This window comes from Bombyx mori, chromosome 19, assembly GCF_030269925.1.
Source record: "Bombyx mori chromosome 19, ASM3026992v2".
In the NCBI taxonomy this organism is placed as follows: Eukaryota; Metazoa; Arthropoda; class Insecta; order Lepidoptera; family Bombycidae; genus Bombyx; species Bombyx mori.
The window spans coordinates 11,155,019-11,172,831 of record NC_085125.1 but is presented as its reverse complement, the minus strand read 5'-3'; the positions used below and the strand labels follow the sequence as shown (position 1 = coordinate 11,172,831).

The following is a 17,813-nucleotide window of genomic DNA, read 5'->3' as shown; positions in this document are numbered from 1 at the left end:
GGTAAGGTACCACCGCCCTGCCTATTTCTGCCGTGAAGCAGTAATGCGTTTCGGTTTGAAGGGTGGGGCAGCCGCTGTAACTGACTGTACCGAGACGTTAGAACTTATATCTCAAGGTGGGTGGCGCATTTACGTTGTAGATGTCTATGGGCTCCAGTAACCACTTAACACCAGGCGGGCTGTGAGCTAGTCCACCCATCTACGCAATAAAAAAAAATGTAAAATTTAGTTAATTTTTATTATGCACAATGATTGCTGTGTTGGGAAAGTTTTGTTATGGAAAAAACAACGTTGTCAGGCAACGACATTGATTTTATCGGACTCCCGCGACACCGATACATTAGAAACAGCATTGTCTTATGTTCTCACGAGATTGGCGCAAAAAACCTAGATGCCATGGTTTGTTTTTAGCGTCACGTCCATCCAAGGAATCGAAGATGGCCGCTATTCTACCAACAGGATTAAGGAACGGGGTATGTATGTACGAAATACTTTTGTGATGTTGAATACCGAAGCGCGATTCACGTTGTCTTCTAAATATGTTGTAATGTTATCCTGTTATTTAAATATTGTATTTTTTAAATGGTTTTTGTCAGGCGTAAGCAAAATCAAAACTATTTTGCTAGACGCTTCAAATACCTTATAGTTTTCGTGGTAATGGACAATAGTCGGAAATAATATAAAAGAATTTCAAAAAACGCAAGATTGAACAGTAAAACAAAACAGTTAAAAAAAACCTTAAATGTAAGTAGTCTTCAGACAAATTATTGAAAAAGCTCCTTATTCGCGCTTCCTTCATTCGCGTTTCCACTATTCGAGGATTCAAATAATGCGACCCAGTTCCTATATTCGCAGATAAAGATTTCTTTATTCGAGAATCTAATCGGTACATGCACACAAAATTTTATTGAACTACCGGTGGTAAGAAGCAATGTAAGCCAACATGGGTTGTCAAGTTAGCAACTCTATATTGGGTTAGGCTAGAAATCATAGGAAGATTTTATATTGTCTTGGGGTTTTTGGGCTGGGCACACTATTGACGTCCGACATTTTGAGATTTGTTACTGTTATCTCCCTGTCCTCTACTCATAATATGCAAACAGCGCTCACATGACTTTTGATTACAGAAAAATACTGCCAGTAATGGCTAATGAGAGAGAAGGAGTAAGTAGCAAAAGCTTGGAGAAACGCTGGATCTGCAATGTTTTTTACCTAGTTCTCTTTCAAGATGTTTAGTAGTCATCGGAAGGCAAGGTGAATCCTGCGAATTTTCAAGCTGAAACGCATAGCTCCTTCAGTGCAGATATAAGCAAAAATGTTAGGCTTAGTTTTTCGACATAATAATATCACCAGTAGGTATTTTCGCAAGTTTCTAAATTCTGATGGTTTCATAAAGTGAAGTAGAGTATGTAAAGCATTGAATTATTTTACATTATTCGTTTAGCGTGGAATTCTATCATACTAGAGGTCCCGCAGTAGTCGAAATTCGACTATAATTAATTGGAATTGTAAGTTTGTACACTATTATAATTATAATTTATATTTTATTATAATAATCGCAAATTTCGCCAAGACTACACTATAAAAATATTACCAAAGGCAAACAATATTTAATCTATTCTCAATTTTACAACAGACGCCAAGAACAAAAGTTGACAATAAATAGTATGCATGCGTGTGTGCGTCAAATACATGGTATGTAGTGTGTGTAATAATTTCTTTATTGATTTAATGTATCTTTTATGCATTATTTAAAAAAAATATTAGCATTGTGCACTTCTTCTCTATATTTTCTATAAGTGTGGAAAATTTCATACTCCTCCGTCCGCGCAATTTTCGTAAAAAGGGATACAAAGTTTTTGCTTCACGTATTAATATATAGATGCCTACGATTATGTTAATTTTTTTATAATCATTATTGCAATACCAAATCTGAGCGTAGTTGGCGTAGTTGCATTGTTCAACGCCTGGTATTTCTTAGATGCCAAACACATTAGAACACTGAGAAATACTAAATTTGTTTATCAATTAAAATTTCATGTTTAAAATGAAAGTATCTTCTAGGAATAATTTGATGTAGTATTACTAGCACTTTTTGCTTTTTTTTATCGCTTAGTTGGGTGGACGAGCTCACAGCCCACGTGGTGTTAAGTGGTTACTGGAGCTCATAGACATCTACGACGTAAATGCGCCACCCACCTTGAGATATCAGTTCTAAGTAGTATAGTTACAACGGCTGCCCCGGCCTTCAAACCGAAACGCATTACTGCTTCACGGCAGAAATAGGCAGGGTGATGGTACCTACCTGCGCGGACTCACAAGAGGTCCTACCACCAGTAATTATGCAAATTCTAATTTGCTTGAGTCGCCGTAATTACGTTAATAGCCAACATACCAACATTAAAACCGTTCACTTAGATACACGCAAAGGTTCTAAGTGATGTGAAATCGATACCAAGCATTATCCAAGCTTTTTGGTCAACACTGGAAATAATAATAATTAGGTCAGAGCTAGATCGTATCTCTTTCCTGTTGTTGACAATGGTTGAGATCATCGCTTCGAGATTAACATTTAGTTAGTCATGGAGGATTGAAACAATTTCATCTCGATTAATTTTGGTGAACGAAGCCTATCTACCACAACTTAACGATTCTCATAACTGCTTCACGGTAAAAAAAATCGTTAAGATTATAGTACTTAATCGTACGGGCTCATAGAATGCCCAAAGAGTGTGTATACTTTCGTTAAAAAAATGGGAATTTCATTTTCATTACAGAACGTTATTGGTTCTATGTTTATATCGCTCTGGACACCTGGGTAAGATATGTGATGAGCTGGAAATGTATTCTGATAAATACCAAACCAAGGATCTCCATGACAGAGTGCGATACATAACGCGCCAATTTAAACCCAAAACGTGGGCTATTGAGGACTGCTTTGGGACAACAGTAACGGAAATAAAGGATATCGTGAATGTGTGGAAGGAATATTGCAAATCCCTATTTGCCAGGAAGTTGCCACCGAACATCACATGCTGTTCCTTTAGCACCTGTGACCGAGAGCCCGACGTCATGCGGGACGAAATACGAGCGGCGATTAAACATCTCAAATCTGATAAAGCCATAGGTTATGATGAAATCCCAATCGAAGTCTTCAAAGCGATGGGGGAACCTGGAGTTGAGGTCTTATATATCATCTGCAGTAAAATATGGGAGACCGGCATATGGCCCGAAGACTGGTTGAAATCCATTTTCATCCCACTGCACAAAAAAAGGGTCCACGAAGAAGTGCAACAATTACCGACTCATATCTTTAATATCACATGCAAGTAAGGTGATGCTTCACATAATCAACACAAGACTGTCGGCCTATCTCTCAAGGGAAATCGCGCCTGAGCAAGCTGGATTCGTGAAGGGAAGAGGAACTCGCGAACAAATCCTTATATTGCGCCAAATTATCGAGAAGGCCAGAGAGTTTGATTCGACCCTATACATCTGCTTTGTAGACTTCTGTAAAGCATTCGACACGGTCATTTGGACACACCTCTGGACAATACTTGCTGAAATGGGTGTGCCGCCTCATCTAATAAATCTTTTAAGGAGGTTATATGAAGAAGGTATTGCGGCCGTTCGAGTGGACGACACATTTTCAGAAAACTTTAAGACCGAGGCCGGATTACGACAGGGATGCATCTTATCACCGTTGCTCTTCAATATCTACACAGAATACATTATGCGCATTGTCTTGGAAGAATGGGATAAAGGTATATCAGTTGGGGGACGAGTGATTAACAACTTAAGATACGCTGATGACACTACCCTTCTCGCACAGACTAGAGAAGACATGGAAATTCTACTGACTCGTCTGGAAGCTACCAGCCTTAAATTCGGACTTGCTATTAACCGGGACAAGACGAAGATGATGATAGTAGACCGGGCTGAACAAAATGGAACCAATGTACAAAACATAGGTAATTGCGAAGTTGTACAGACCTACATCTACCTCGGCTCTGCTATCTCAAGCACTGGAGGATGTGGTGAAGAGATCAGACGACGATGCGCCATTACCAGGTCAGCAGTGGAACGGCTGGGAAAGATTTGGAAGGATAGGAGGATTACCAAGAAGACTAAGGTCAGATTGATGAAATGTCTTGTGTTTCCAATCTTTCTCTATGGAGCCGAAACCTGGTCTCTAAGATTGCAGGATCGCCGTAAAATCGATGCACTGGAGATGTGGTGCTGGAGACGCCTCCTGAAGATCCCATGGATGGCATTCCGCACCAATGCATCCATCCTCAAAGAACTCGCTATCAAAGACCGACTTTCGTCAACAGTGCAACTGAGGGTTTTAAAATTCTTTGGTCACATCTCCAGAAAAGAGCACTCGATGGAGAGACTGGTAGTCCAGGGCCAGGTGGAAGGCAGAAGATCACGCGGCCGCTCACCGACCCGCTGGACTGACCTAATAAAGAAGGCAACTGAGTCCACTATGGTCGAATGTACTCGTAACGCTTCGAACCGCCAGACCTGGAAGCACATTGCCTGGAGGACGGTTGTCGGGAGCATGGGCGACCTAACAGGTCCTACTGCACATACAGCGTCAACGCAACCACGACCACTCTGACAAGAGTGTCCGACTGAGAAGAGAGGTTATATCGCTCTTGTAATAACTATGAGTACTATAGATGACGTCCAATTTGCTCTCTGACATTGTTGAATCGAACATACCGGGTGTCTCATCAACTAAGCCACGATGACATTTAAATTATCAAAAATCTTTTAATTTTAATCATTTATCTATATATTAGTAAGTGAAGCAAAAAATTTGTATCTTTTTTTACGAAAATTGCGCGGACGGAGGAGTATAAAATTTTCCACACTTATAGAGAATATAGAGAAGAAGTGCACAATGCTAATATTTTTTTTATATAATGCATAAAAGATACATTAAATCAATAAAGAAAACATTACACACACTACCATGTATTTGACACACACACACGCATGCATACTATTTATTTATTGTCAAATTTATATTCTTGACGTCTGTGGTAAAATTGAGAATAGATTAAATATTGTTTGTCTTTATTAATATTTTTCTATAGTGTAGTCTTGGCGTTGAAAATACAATCATAATAGTGTACAAACTTACAATTCCAATTAATTATAGTCGAATTTCGACTACTGCGGGAACTCTAGTAGATTTTAATCGGTATATTTGAATTTGAACAAAGGCAAATCGTAAAGGCTGCACAACTGCATTAAGGTATTATACTTCTTACATCGGAGACGTCACCGGTCCTGCTCGCGAGCTAATACTTACCTATTATACCTAGTAGGTATACTAATAAATAGTTCTAAACGGTTCCGCCAACGAGTGCTCAAGAAGGGCCGCGGTATACGAGGAATGGCGACGTCTGATGAAGCGCACCACCACCCGAAATAATGACCACGACGACTCTTGCCAAGAGTGCATACGACTAAGCAGAACACTAATAGTAAAAAGTAAAAATAATATTTAATTGTAGAGTTTATTCGGCATTCATTAGAGACCTATCATCACCTATAATTTATTGAACGATAAGTGCTGAGCTAAGATATTCTTTGTAGTTCCCAAATCCATGCTAATAATGCAATTTTAAGTAGATATTAGTGAAAATCTAAGATTGATTGCTTAATAATAACAAAGTCCTTCGTAAAACGGAAAACAGATATCTCTCGTAAATTCGTTTTCCCTAACATTTATACAATCGATTTAATCATGCTCATTTATTGACCTCGACAAAAGGAAGCACCTTCCAAAGCCTCGATACCTTCGAATTTTAGTTCAGTATACAAGCGAGTGTTGTGTGTGAACGTTACAACAATCCATTGTTTTATTTTAATTTTAAAATGTCGGACGACGTTGAAGAAACATCTGAAGACAATGTCGAACATCCAAAAATCAGTGAGATAGCAGCGAGAGATCAAAACGCAACGTCGGATATCGTATGTGATGATGTAAATATTAATAAAAACTATCTCTAAAAAATCGATTAAGCATCGAGTATTTCTAATACTACATTTTCTAAATGTTGGTACACGTTGGAAATAATAAATTTGAAGATGAACTAAAAGACTTTTGGTTTTTAGTTATTAAATTGGTTATTCCCGCTTCTATTTTCTTTTAATCTGTACTTTAAATTATAATTTAACATGTTAAGCGTGCTTGAAAGTATTTAAAAAATGACCTAGACTTCGGTGTTACCTTGAAATTGAACAGTTCGTCACAATTACAATTTAAAGCTGGTCTTTAGTACTAATTTATTCTTATAATAGTAGTGATTAGGTTCGCTTTTTATCTTTGCTTTACTTTTAACATAAATTCAGCATGTAGGTATTTACTTAACATATTTCTACCAGATCTATCCATTCCTTCAATAAATGATGTACCTAGATATAAAACTAAATGATCTCTCTAAAGTACCTAAATAGACAAAGGTTTTTGCAAACTATAGATAACTTAATATTCAAAGCTACTATCGGAACATAACATATCAATTGAAAATATTTAGTCGTTTACCTGTTAGTTTTATCTGGTGGAAGGTTCCCTTGAAGCAGCAACAGAAAGGCCTCGATCTAAGAGAGATGGCGGGACATAAGCAGTAAGACGCATCAAATCTGTCAAGCTCTGTCACCGTGCCAAGAGTGAAACTAGTAATAAGAATAAGTTTCACTGAATTTATTATTAGATTAAATTTTTAGATGAAAGGCCTGGACGCCAACCGTTACGCGACGAAGAAAACCGTAGCGCAGGGAATGCTAGATATTGCTCTATTGACATCGAACGCCTCCCAATTAAAGTACGTACTCCAGGTTGGACCGAAACACGAATTCTACACGCTTCTGGTTGTTTTGATCTCAATATCAATTGTTCTTCAGGTAAGTTTATTTTTATTACACTATATTGACTGTAATCGACATTCTGATTAGGTATTTAGAAGAGATCAAGAAACAGTTTGCGAACGCTCAAATAAATGTCTTGTATATAATCATAAGACAGTGTTCGTGTCTAAAATAAAATTGTTAAATAAAAAATGACAATTTTTTTTATTTAACTTTAATTATAATATCTGAATACAAAATAAACTTAGCCTGCTTTCGTAACTTTTGTTCGTGTAGACAAAAGTTTTAATCACGCTGAACCGGAATTTATTATTCCAACTGCTCTACAACTGTAACACTGTGTTGCAAGCATTAAAAATGACTTGATATGGATTAAAGGACATGGGCCACCCTCCATGATACATTGGGCGGCCCACTAAACGAAGTTCAAGGACAGTAATGAAATTAAGTTTAAATAACAGACTATATATATATATATATATGTATATCCCTTTTATTTTAAACAAATTAAGATCAATATTGTTCATGGGCATACAGAGATATTGAAAAAATAAGATAAGAATTTTAGATTATATCATATGATTTTGCTGTCCTTACACTGACATTAACATCATCATTAGCTTAAATTATATTATATTACTATACTTTATATTACAACACAAATAAGCAGGTATATCGCAACGAAATAATAATATTCACAATGCGCACGAGTGCGAAAACGAGTGATTAAATGTAAAACGTCAATAAACATTAAACAAGCGTAGTTTTTTTTTTTGCTTAAGATCAATAATTTTTCATCCATGCAATGATTTACTCTACGGATTTAAAAGTATAAAAATATATTTTTGTTTAGACATAACATTTTATATTAATTTTAATATCCATTAATTAAATATGTTAATATATTTTGCTAGTTTTTTGCAAATTAATGTTTTTTAAGAAGATTTAATGTGAATTGTTTAAAATATAAACATATTTTACCTATGGAACTCCTTCAATATTATCAATGTAGCTTAGTCATGCTAATTCCTTTTTATTTATGATTTTCATTATCTCACCATTAAAATACCCTTAAATTTTATAATAAAAATGTAAAAATGAATGGTTTTTTTCTATAGATATTTCATTAATGTCCTTGAGAGCACGAGTAGCTGCGCCGAAAATGGCCCATGTCCTTTTGAACGCTTTAAAATGTCTATTGTGAAATATGTAGTCAAGGGAGATTGCACATGACGAACGACGATATCGAATGTCGATCTAGGTGGCGATGGGAATGGTACTCTTGTCCCTGAATTTGCTGCAGGACTGCCGCTTCCATCTGCCACGGCACCGAGCTTCAGCCCTGAGCATTAACTATGGAACAACAGCCACAGCGTTTGTCGTGACCGTACTCAATGTCTTAGTATCAGCGTTTGATTCTTCTCTAGCTAAATATTTGGAATTCGACTGAGAGTATTGTTGAAAAATTTCTTGTGAAACTAGCGTTATTGTAAAAGTTCTGTTTACTTTTGTTGCTTTTGTGTATATGCTTAAAAGTTTCATCTAGAATTAAGAGTAACAGGTTAATGAGTGATCTACCATCGATCTTTTCAAACGGCATTAAAATCACCTTCGTATGGTAACACTGATGCATTCACTTCGACAGCGGCATTTTGTTCTAGCTATTGGTCGGTCTGCTGTTCGTGGTAATCGGCGGTCTGGATCTGAACGACCACGAAGACCAGCCTTCTGCGGTCGTCCTCAATGACGTCATTGTCATATTCATTTTTGTCATTTCCGTTATTAACATCATAATTTCCGCTTTCGGCATAGAGTATTCAAATAATCCGCTGATTTTGGAACGGCTGAGTTATATAAACAATGAGTATTTAAGGAAAAGAAATTATACTGCGGGGTGATTTTGTTTTAAATCTTTGTTTGCCAATACATACATACACTGGCGATATAATTTAACAACATATTTTAGGCACAGGTGGTTGATTTTATTTTTTTATTAATCCATTTGACGACGCGTTTACAAAGGATATTCGGTTGGAACTTACATGTTGGAATCATTTTTATCAATATATATATGTAACGAACTACCGATGTAAATCCGCGATTAACAAAATCTTTAGCCGCGAACTTCAGAATTGGGGCGCATTTTTTTAATTCGCGAATATTGAAAATGCGAATGAAGGAAGCGCGAATAAGAATCTTTACAATATTTTCAACATAGGACAAACTAGTCATGGCAAGACTGAAATAAAATATGAACATTGGCGATTCACTGACAAATATATTTAAAATGTCAAGTTTATAATTACAATGGCCGTGAGGATAATTTTGAATAATGATATGCGAGCTAGTTCATGGCTAATCTGGTCTTAAATGGTTACTGGAGTACAATGTGACTGCCAACACCGATCTTCAAACACGAAACTGAAATCCCAATTTTATATAAAAGAGCTTATGCCAAAGCGTATTACTGTTTCGCAGCAGAATTAGTTTGGTATTTTGTGTCTGTGAGGGCTTGCAATACTTTCTATCACAACTTGTTTTAGCTATCCTGTGTTCTTAGTGCGAGTTTTTAACGATCTCGATAGCGTAAGAGCTAACTCAAATTTGTATGCAGCTGGAACAGCGGTAAACGTAGGCAAACGTTCCAACTCCATACAAATTTGAGTTAACTATTACGCTATCGAGAAAGTTAAAAAACTCGCACTAAGCACACTGACTAACATAACTATTATAATAACTCTTTTCATTAACTATGGTATAAATATGTAACACTTTATAACAACATTTGTTTTCATGGCGTCATTTGTACATGCCCATTCTTTTTATTAAACTCAGTAAGCTACTTACTGTTAATGGTACATTCTGAAACATTCGAACCATAAGTCGGCTGGTCTTTCTTAACAACATTTAAAAAAAAGTTAATTCACAAATGACTTTATATTTCCTTAAATCGTAACTTTAAAATGGATAATAATGTAGTACTGTGATTGGTGCAGGCGAGCGCGGGGATATTGGCTATACTGACCTCGTTTCTCGACGTAGACCACAACACAAAACAAAAGAAGATAGCTGACTGGCTGTATCACTCGTCAGTGGGCATGATGACGGGAGCAGTGTTCTGTGACGTCATCAAAATGAACTTCGGCCTAGACCCCGCGCTCTCCTTTCAAGACTATTACGGGAACAAAACTAATAAAATAGCTTAATATGTATGTTTTTTTATGTTTGAGAGATTACTGGTGGCACGGAGGCCTTTCCAGTTTTACTACGACAGGTGAGCGAGCAAGGGCTCAGCCAGGAGGGGCGGGATTTGCTAATAGCTACCCAAAGGAGACCTCACAACTCAAGAGCAGCTGCTTCGCGAATGAATCTACTACCGGATCGGAATCGCGGCCCGCTGGGACGATCCGGCGAGAAGTTAAGCGGGCTGGTGTTTAGGTTAGGCTGCACGTCAAACTCTTTGCCGAATTCGACGAGTACGGTTACCGGGGCTGCCTACTCCTAGTGTTAGAGTTAAAGGCGTCTAATGCAAGGGTTATTGGATCTGATCGATCCATAAGGACGTGAATTTAATATGTATATTATCCTGGCTTTCAATAAATTCGCCGCTGGAGTTTTTTCTTCCCGTTGCACAGCGTGTTGATAAATTCAAGTCATTAGATTTCGTAAATTTTATAACATCAATGCCTAAATTTTAATCAGTTTTGCGATATTAGACCGAAATCTCGATTGAATTGTTGAACGGCTTGTGGCGGATAGCCATCATACAACGCAAGATAATTGACAGATGCCTGAATCTCGCTTACGACATTTTCAAGATAAAGCGCATAATATATACAAGTTCCGAACAACAACAATCTGGACCGTCGGTCTACCGAGCAAATATCACCCGCTCGGTGGAAGATCTTCCTTTGTCGTATATTCCTACAGGCTGATGCAACACTCAATACGGAACGAATGACGAACGTACTAGCCCATAGACACAGCCCACTGTTTCTCGCCAGATCTTCTCAGTTGGTCGCGATTCCGATCCGCTGGTAGATTCAGCGAAGCACTGCTCTTGTTACGGCTAGTATTGGTAAACTCTCTCAGGTTGAGCCCGTGAGCTAGGCTACCAGTGAATAGATAGGGGAAAAAAGGACGAATTACTGCTTCACGGCAGAAACCGACAGCATAGTTATACCCATATTATATAGATATATTTACTGGTGGTAGGACCACTTGTGAGTCCGTACGAGTAGGTACCACCACCCTGCCTATTTCTGCCGTGAAGCAGTAATGCGTTTCGGTTTGAAGGGTGGGGCAGCCGTTGTAACTATACTGAGACCTTAGAACTAATATCTCAAGGTGGGTGGCACATTTACGTCGTAGATATCTATGGGCTCCAGTAACCACTTAACACCAGGTGGGCTGTGAGCTGTAACACCTATCTAAGCAATAAAAAAAAAAACTGTGCATGGAGTAAAGTGCTATCTTAACGCGAACTCAAAACAATTCTAAAACCCTGCCTATTTATACCGTGAAGCAGTCATGCCTAATTGGAAGGTGGAGGACCCTTTGTGCTATAAAACTGAGACTTAGAAGTCCAGCTGGGTGGCAGCGTTTACGTTGTTCATGTCTATACGCTCCGATAACCACTTAACACCGGAAGGGCCGCGAGCTCGTCCACCCATCCAAGAAATAAAACGCATTTAACGAAGGCGTATTTTTATTGTTATTATGGCGGGAATTATCGGTTCTATTGCTTACTCTACACTACTCCTCAAAAATACCCTTTTTTTTAATGTAAGGTGATTTAGGTAGGAGGTACTTGTACTGGAAGATACCTGAAATGCTAAATGTATTTTACGATGTGCAAAAACTGACGCTCTTTATGATGTACTTAATTATGCATTTAAATTAATTTAATATTTATTATTATTATGTAGGTATTAAGACCTTAATGATTGTTTTAAAGCATATTAATTTAAGGAAATTAGATTAATCTGATTAAGCATGATATTAATATAATAATACGATTACAACACACAATAATAGATGAATTATATTCATTTTCACAAAATAGGATAGAGCCATTTTTATTTAATTTTAAATTAGTGTTATATTTTAAACGAGCATGACGTCTTCATTTTCGAAGTATATTTTTGGATTTAGCCCATCATTTAATGCTTAATAACGTATGCATTTTTCAATGTATTATATATTTTTTTATATTTGGTTCATTGCACATGTTTTTACAGAAGCACTCATATATTTAATACACCTGGTACGTTTACACAGCAATATTGCGTAGGCATCTTCCGTTTTAAATGTTCATTGTTTGCTTAATAATACGCATTTGGTTTTTTTTTTTTTTTTTTTTTTCCTACCTAAGCTGATAGCCCTAGCGGCTATTTCAGCGTAACCCTAACTTTAGTAGGTGAGCTCACGGGGCTCAAACCTGACGATGTTGCTAACACGAACCCTAGCAAGAGTCGTGCTTCGCAGAATCTACCACCGGATCGGAAACGCGACCCACTGAGAAGATCCGGCGAGAAACTCAGTGGGCTGTGTCTGAGAGTTAATTTACTCGTCGAGCCCTTCGTCGCAAGCGACGGGTTCGACGAGAACGGTGACCGGTGCTTGAAGTACCTAAAAGCACCGTTAGTGGATCAGGAGGATCCGAGATGACGTGTACGCATTTGGTCGTATTGTTTTACTTTTTTCATTTTTTTTTTTTTTTTTTTTCATAGTTGGTCTCAGCGATCGTAGCGGTTCTTTTGAGCAGCATTTTCAACATAAATCACCAAGCACACCAACGGAATGCCATTATCTTAAACAATGTTAATTTAGTTTTTAAAATTTTTAGTATCACTGTCAACGTTGTTATAAGCATATTTTACTCGATGCAAATTGATATTGAAGCTCAGAGACAACTTTTATCTTAATATTTAACATTTTTATTTCTTTTTGCTACATACATATATGTATAGATAATGACAGCTTTGCTGGTAAATAATTATTATGCTGCCTCTCTAATGTGATTAAGTATTAAGACAATCTAGTGTTCGCCCGATGACGGAAATTCTCCTACATTCACTGACTTCAAGACTCAGATTCATTTATGCATTCCATTTTCTCTTTTGTTTTAGACAGACTGATTCTTGCCAAAAAATATTATTACTCCTGAACTCGAAGATATAAAAAAAGTAAAATCTGTTGATAAACAAAAGAGTAAACGGTGCCTAACTTAATTGTGTATCAATACTATTTACGTATGATTTATATATTTAAACATATATTGACATATATTTAACCTAGTGAGGTTCGCAGGGATCCACTGGATTCAAGCAGCGCAGGACCGATCTTTGTGGCGAGGCTTGGGGAAGCCCTATGTCTAGCAGTGGACGTCTGTGGGCTGATAGAATAGAAATATATATTTAAAAGGCGACAGCCTTACATTATTATACAAACATTAAAATAAATGCAACGTAAAACTGTTCACAAACGAATAGATTATATAGGACAATGAACGGTAAACTGCTACTAAAACGGTAATGCAATAGTTACTATTAATTTAAAAATATATATAGTTACTATTAAATTTATTAAGAATCTTGAATGCTTTTCATTTTTAAATGATCATAATTGGTTATCGAGTAATTTAAGGTAAGATACACCTAGAGCTTAGCGAGATCATTGAATCCACACTGCTATTGTTTTGCAGTGTTACTTACATTGGTAAACAATTTATCCGTTGCGATTATTATAATGTTTACGTATCAAGCGTCAATGGTGAAACTTTTGTATTTAGAGTGAAGTATACCCCGTAGGGAGCGGTAATTTAATAATAGTACCTATTAAGTTTATTAATATTCATCAATTATTATTTGATCATAATACTTTATTCAATTGCTGTAATAATCAAGTAAGAGTACATATGTATTTAAACTCTGTTGGTTTTAACCTACTTGGCAATAAACTGTTTCATTTTTTACTAAGACTTTTCATTATCTAAAACTCCCAATACCAAATAAATACAAATGATGACCTCTACGTGATTTGTTGAGATTATAAAACCTACCAAGGTATTTAAATAACGCTGATACTCATATGAAGACAATGTTAAGTCACAGCAAAGACTTTTTGACTGAAACACGAAAAATTAAGGTAAAATGAAATATTTTAATCAGCTTTGGTTCCTTATGATTTAAATGTAAAATAGTAGAGGCATGATATCCGCTTAGCATCTACAAAAATCATTAAACGTGACTCTTTAAGTTCTTATAAAAAGTTATTGAAATGACAGTAAGTTGAAGTCGTCGTGGCCTAAATGATAAGACATTCGTAAATTGCGATGTAACGGTGTTCGTATCCCGCAGACAAGTACCAATTTTTCTAATGAAATACGTAGCTAACAAATGCTCACGATAGACTTCCACGGTGAAGGAATAACATCGTGTTATAAAAATCAAATCCGCAAAATTATAATTTCTGTAATTACTGGACGTCTTGCGAGTCCGCACGGGTAGGTACCACCACCCTGCCTATTTCTGCCGTGAAGCAGTCATGCGTTTCGGTTTGAAGGGTAGGGCAGCCGTTGTACTGTTAAAACTGAAACCTTAAAACTCGCATCTCAAGGTAGGTGGCGGCATTTACGTTGTAGATGTCTATGTGCTCCGGTAACCACTTAACATCAGGTGGGCCATGAGATTGTCCACGCACCTAAGCAACAAAAAAGAAATTCATTTATTCTCATTTCATTTTACATCATTCTATGATCAAGTTTAGTTAAATAAACTTTATTACTAATAGTGTTTACGTAGATTGTATGGAACATTAAGTTTTAATTCGTAATAAAAAAATTTATTAATAAGTATTCATCTATAATGAAAAATTAAATCTAAAATGTTATATGTATCATCTACTAGCGACCCGCCTCACTTCGCTTCGGAAACTGTAATTTATTATTAATTTCTCCACTATTTAATTAATGTTATTATACATATAAACCTTCCTCTTCAATTACTCTATCTATTAAAAAAAACCGCATCAAAATCCGTTGCGTAGTTTTAAATATTTAAGCATATAAAGGGGTATAGAGACAGAGAAAGCGACTTTGTTTAAACTATGTAGTGATAAGTGTTATCACAGATTATTATATTGGTTACTACGTAAAGTGTATTTATTATCTATGTTGGCAATTGAAGCTTTCATTTTGTAGGACTTTTTGGCAGGGGAACGCGAGGAGTAAAGTTGTGTGATTTGTTTTATTTTGTCTATTTGATGTTTCGACAGGTTTAAATGTGTAATAACTGTGATTTATTAATTATTTAATATCTGTGAAAAAGGACAAATGTGGGAAAATGAAACAAAGCCGCTAGATGTAACTTCTCGGGATCCTCCAAAAAGCCCACTGAAAAAATCTTAGTAAATGACCACCATTTTACTAAGATTATATTTCATCCCATATCATCTCATCTCATTTCATTTCATTTCATCCCAGTTAATTAATGTTTCAAATTAATCGTCTTGATTTCATTTCATTTCACTCCTTAATACCAATTTCATAAAATTAAGAATATAAATTAAAATAAGACATGACTAAAAGGTCGTAGTTACCAGGTCATAAAATCCCTTAAAAAAATTAATATCAACTTGTAGTTTTTTTAATGGCTTAAGGCCTGGTAACTTGACTTTTAAGTAAAATCTTATTTCTTTGTGGATTCTGTAATTTTAAAATATTATGAAAAACGTATGTGAAATGCAGTAAAGTTGATTTTTGAGATTTTAATCAATTGGGATGAGCTTTAATGAAACGAGATAGATGGGATGAAATAAAGTCTCAATGTATTTACAAAGTTTTTTTAAAGACTTTTTAGTGAAATCTTTGGAAGAATAATAGAAGAATGTAGAATAATATAGAAAACGAAAATATAGAAGAATTTAGAAGAATATAAGAATAGATTCTAGCGACATCTATTTCAGCCTTCTTGTGCTAAAACAAAAACCAGCTGAAAAGTATATTTTCTTCCGAATAATCGAGTAAATTCGAGTACACAATACAATTTTTTAAAGAAACCCTTTATGTACTCAATTCAGCATTCAAATGGTTCATACCATTCATAAACCCGAATTAATTCCCGAATTTGATTAATTTATTAATTAATTCCCGAATAAATCCGGGTTTTCATAAACCCAAATTCTAGAATTTATAGGTTTCTTTATTTTTTTACTTAAAGAATGTTTTTCTTAAGTACATACAAAAGTCCGACCCTTTTTAAGTAGGTATTTAAAATAATAAAAACTGAAAGGTTTTATTTTGTACTACTGGCATATTATTATAATGTAATTATGTGAATATGTACTGAATTGTACTGCAAATGCGGTACATAAAACTAAAATTTGCAAGTGTCATCAAATACGCAGACCTTATGCAGTGAAAGCTCCCAAATATTAAGTGTATAATCTATGGTGAAAGCTTGAACTTATTGGCAACAGGTAGAATGATAGAATTTCACAGAATTGACAGATCGGTGCACACTGGCCAGCGGCTAAATGTTCTTTACAATTACACACACATATGTCTTACCGGTTTTTCAGTCCGGTTTGATTTTTAGTCAGTTTGAAGTTGTGAACGAGAGAAGACGTTGTAATGGCTACCGGTAGAATCGTCGTGTACGGTGGTCGTGGGGCATTGGGTGCTGCCTGCGTGAACCATTTTAAATCTTTTAATTATTGGGTCGCTAACATTGATTTGAATCCCAACGAAAAAGCCGATTTTAACATTACTGTCCCCAAAGACGCTTCATGGGTTGAACAGGAAGATCATGTCGTGAACGAGCTTGGAAACGCCCTACAAGGTCAGAAAGTGAATGCTATTATATGCGTTGCGGGTGGCTGGGCTGGCGGAAACGCCGCTAAGGACCTCAGCAAGCAGGCGGACTTGATGTGGCGTCAATCAGTGTGGAGTTCCTCTATTGCAGCAACATTGGCAGCTAAGTACTTAAACACTGGTGGTTTGTTGGCTTTAACTGGGGCAAAAGCAGCCTTAGAAGCCACCCCAGGAATGATCGGCTATGGAATGGCAAAGGCCGCTGTACACCAACTCACAAAATCTCTGGGTGCTAAGGACTCTGGTCTGCCAGAGAATTCATTAGCTGTAGCTATAATGCCTGTTACATTGGATACAGAAATGAACAGAAAATGGATGCCAAAAGCGGACTTCAGTACATGGACTCCGCTGACCTTTGTGGCTGAGTTATTTGAAAAGTGGATGAAGGATGAAGGCCGTCCAGCGAATGGCAGCTTAGTTGCCCTTGTCACCAAAAATAATGTTACTGACTTAATTATTGAGTAAATTTTTACCAATATTTAAAAATCTCAAAATGATATAACATTTACTTAGTTAATTGTATTACAAAATTCAATACAATGGTTGTATTAACTTTATTTTATATTAAGTTAAACAGATATTAGAATACAAAATGTTTTATACATATTTTTAAGTTGTATTTGAATGTTGTTTTTGTGTAACTATTTTCTGTTGAGCGTTGAATTTATTGTAGAGATGTATTATATTGAAAGTATAGGCAAGTTTAAGCATAATTTAATACATAATATATACAATCAAAACAATATTATTAAAATTTACATCATGTGTGTTAGACAATAAATTGAATAACCAAAATGCTTCATTTTCATTTTATGGCTAAAATATAATCATTCCTTGTATGTTAATAAAATTGTATGCATGAAATGTGGTTTATTTATCTCTAATTCTACCAACATAGGTTGTAGGTCACAAGTGTCACCAGTTTTATTGCTTTGTTTACTTTAAAATTAATCAATTCATTATAATTTTTTTTAATAAAACTGAAGAAAGACTTATCAATAACATAACAAAATTATGTGATTACATTTTTACTGTAATAACTATCCTTTCAAAA

The 17,813-nt window shown here is 35.9% G+C and overlaps 2 protein-coding genes across 6 annotated transcripts; both read left to right on the top strand.

Annotated features, from left to right (window-relative positions):
• Window positions 1-345: 345 nt before the first annotated feature.
• LOC101738781 (ninjurin-2) lies at window positions 346-13,861 on the top strand. Of its 5 annotated transcripts, none has more exons than XM_038017716.2 (3): window positions 346-473; window positions 6,745-6,921; window positions 12,618-13,861. In XM_038017716.2, exons 1-3 carry the CDS (start codon window positions 360-362, stop codon window positions 12,810-12,812), a joined length of 486 nt encoding a protein of 161 aa, XP_037873644.1. In that variant the 5' UTR covers window positions 346-359; the 3' UTR covers window positions 12,813-13,861. The 5 variants fall into 5 exon arrangements, with proteins under 5 accessions (XP_037873644.1, XP_062530079.1, XP_062530078.1 ...); XM_062674095.1 differs by lacking the exon at window positions 346-473 and adding an exon at window positions 5,767-5,988; XM_062674094.1 differs by lacking the exon at window positions 346-473 and adding an exon at window positions 5,768-6,000.
• Window positions 13,862-16,110: 2,249 nt separating this feature from the next.
• Window positions 16,111-17,623, top strand: LOC101742526 (dihydropteridine reductase). Its single transcript, XM_062674091.1, has one exon. The coding sequence runs from the start codon at window positions 16,520-16,522 to the stop codon at window positions 17,222-17,224; it is 705 nt and encodes a 234-aa protein (XP_062530075.1). The 5' UTR covers window positions 16,111-16,519; the 3' UTR covers window positions 17,225-17,623.
• The last annotated feature ends 190 nt before the right edge of the window (window positions 17,624-17,813 follow it).

Coding starts and splice junctions, on each gene's coding strand:
- LOC101738781 (XM_062674092.1), top strand. CDS start 5,893: ATGTCGGACGACGTTGAAGAAACATCTGAAGACAATGTCGAACATCCA. Junction 6,001..6,744: donor CGGATATCGTATGTGATGAT/GTAAATATTAAT, acceptor TTAAATTTTTAG/ATGAAAGGCCTGGACGCCAA. Junction 6,922..9,881: donor CAATATCAATTGTTCTTCAG/GTAAGTTTATTT, acceptor TGATTGGTGCAG/GCGAGCGCGGGGATATTGGC.
- LOC101742526 (XM_062674091.1), top strand. CDS start 16,520: ATGGCTACCGGTAGAATCGTCGTGTACGGTGGTCGTGGGGCATTGGGT.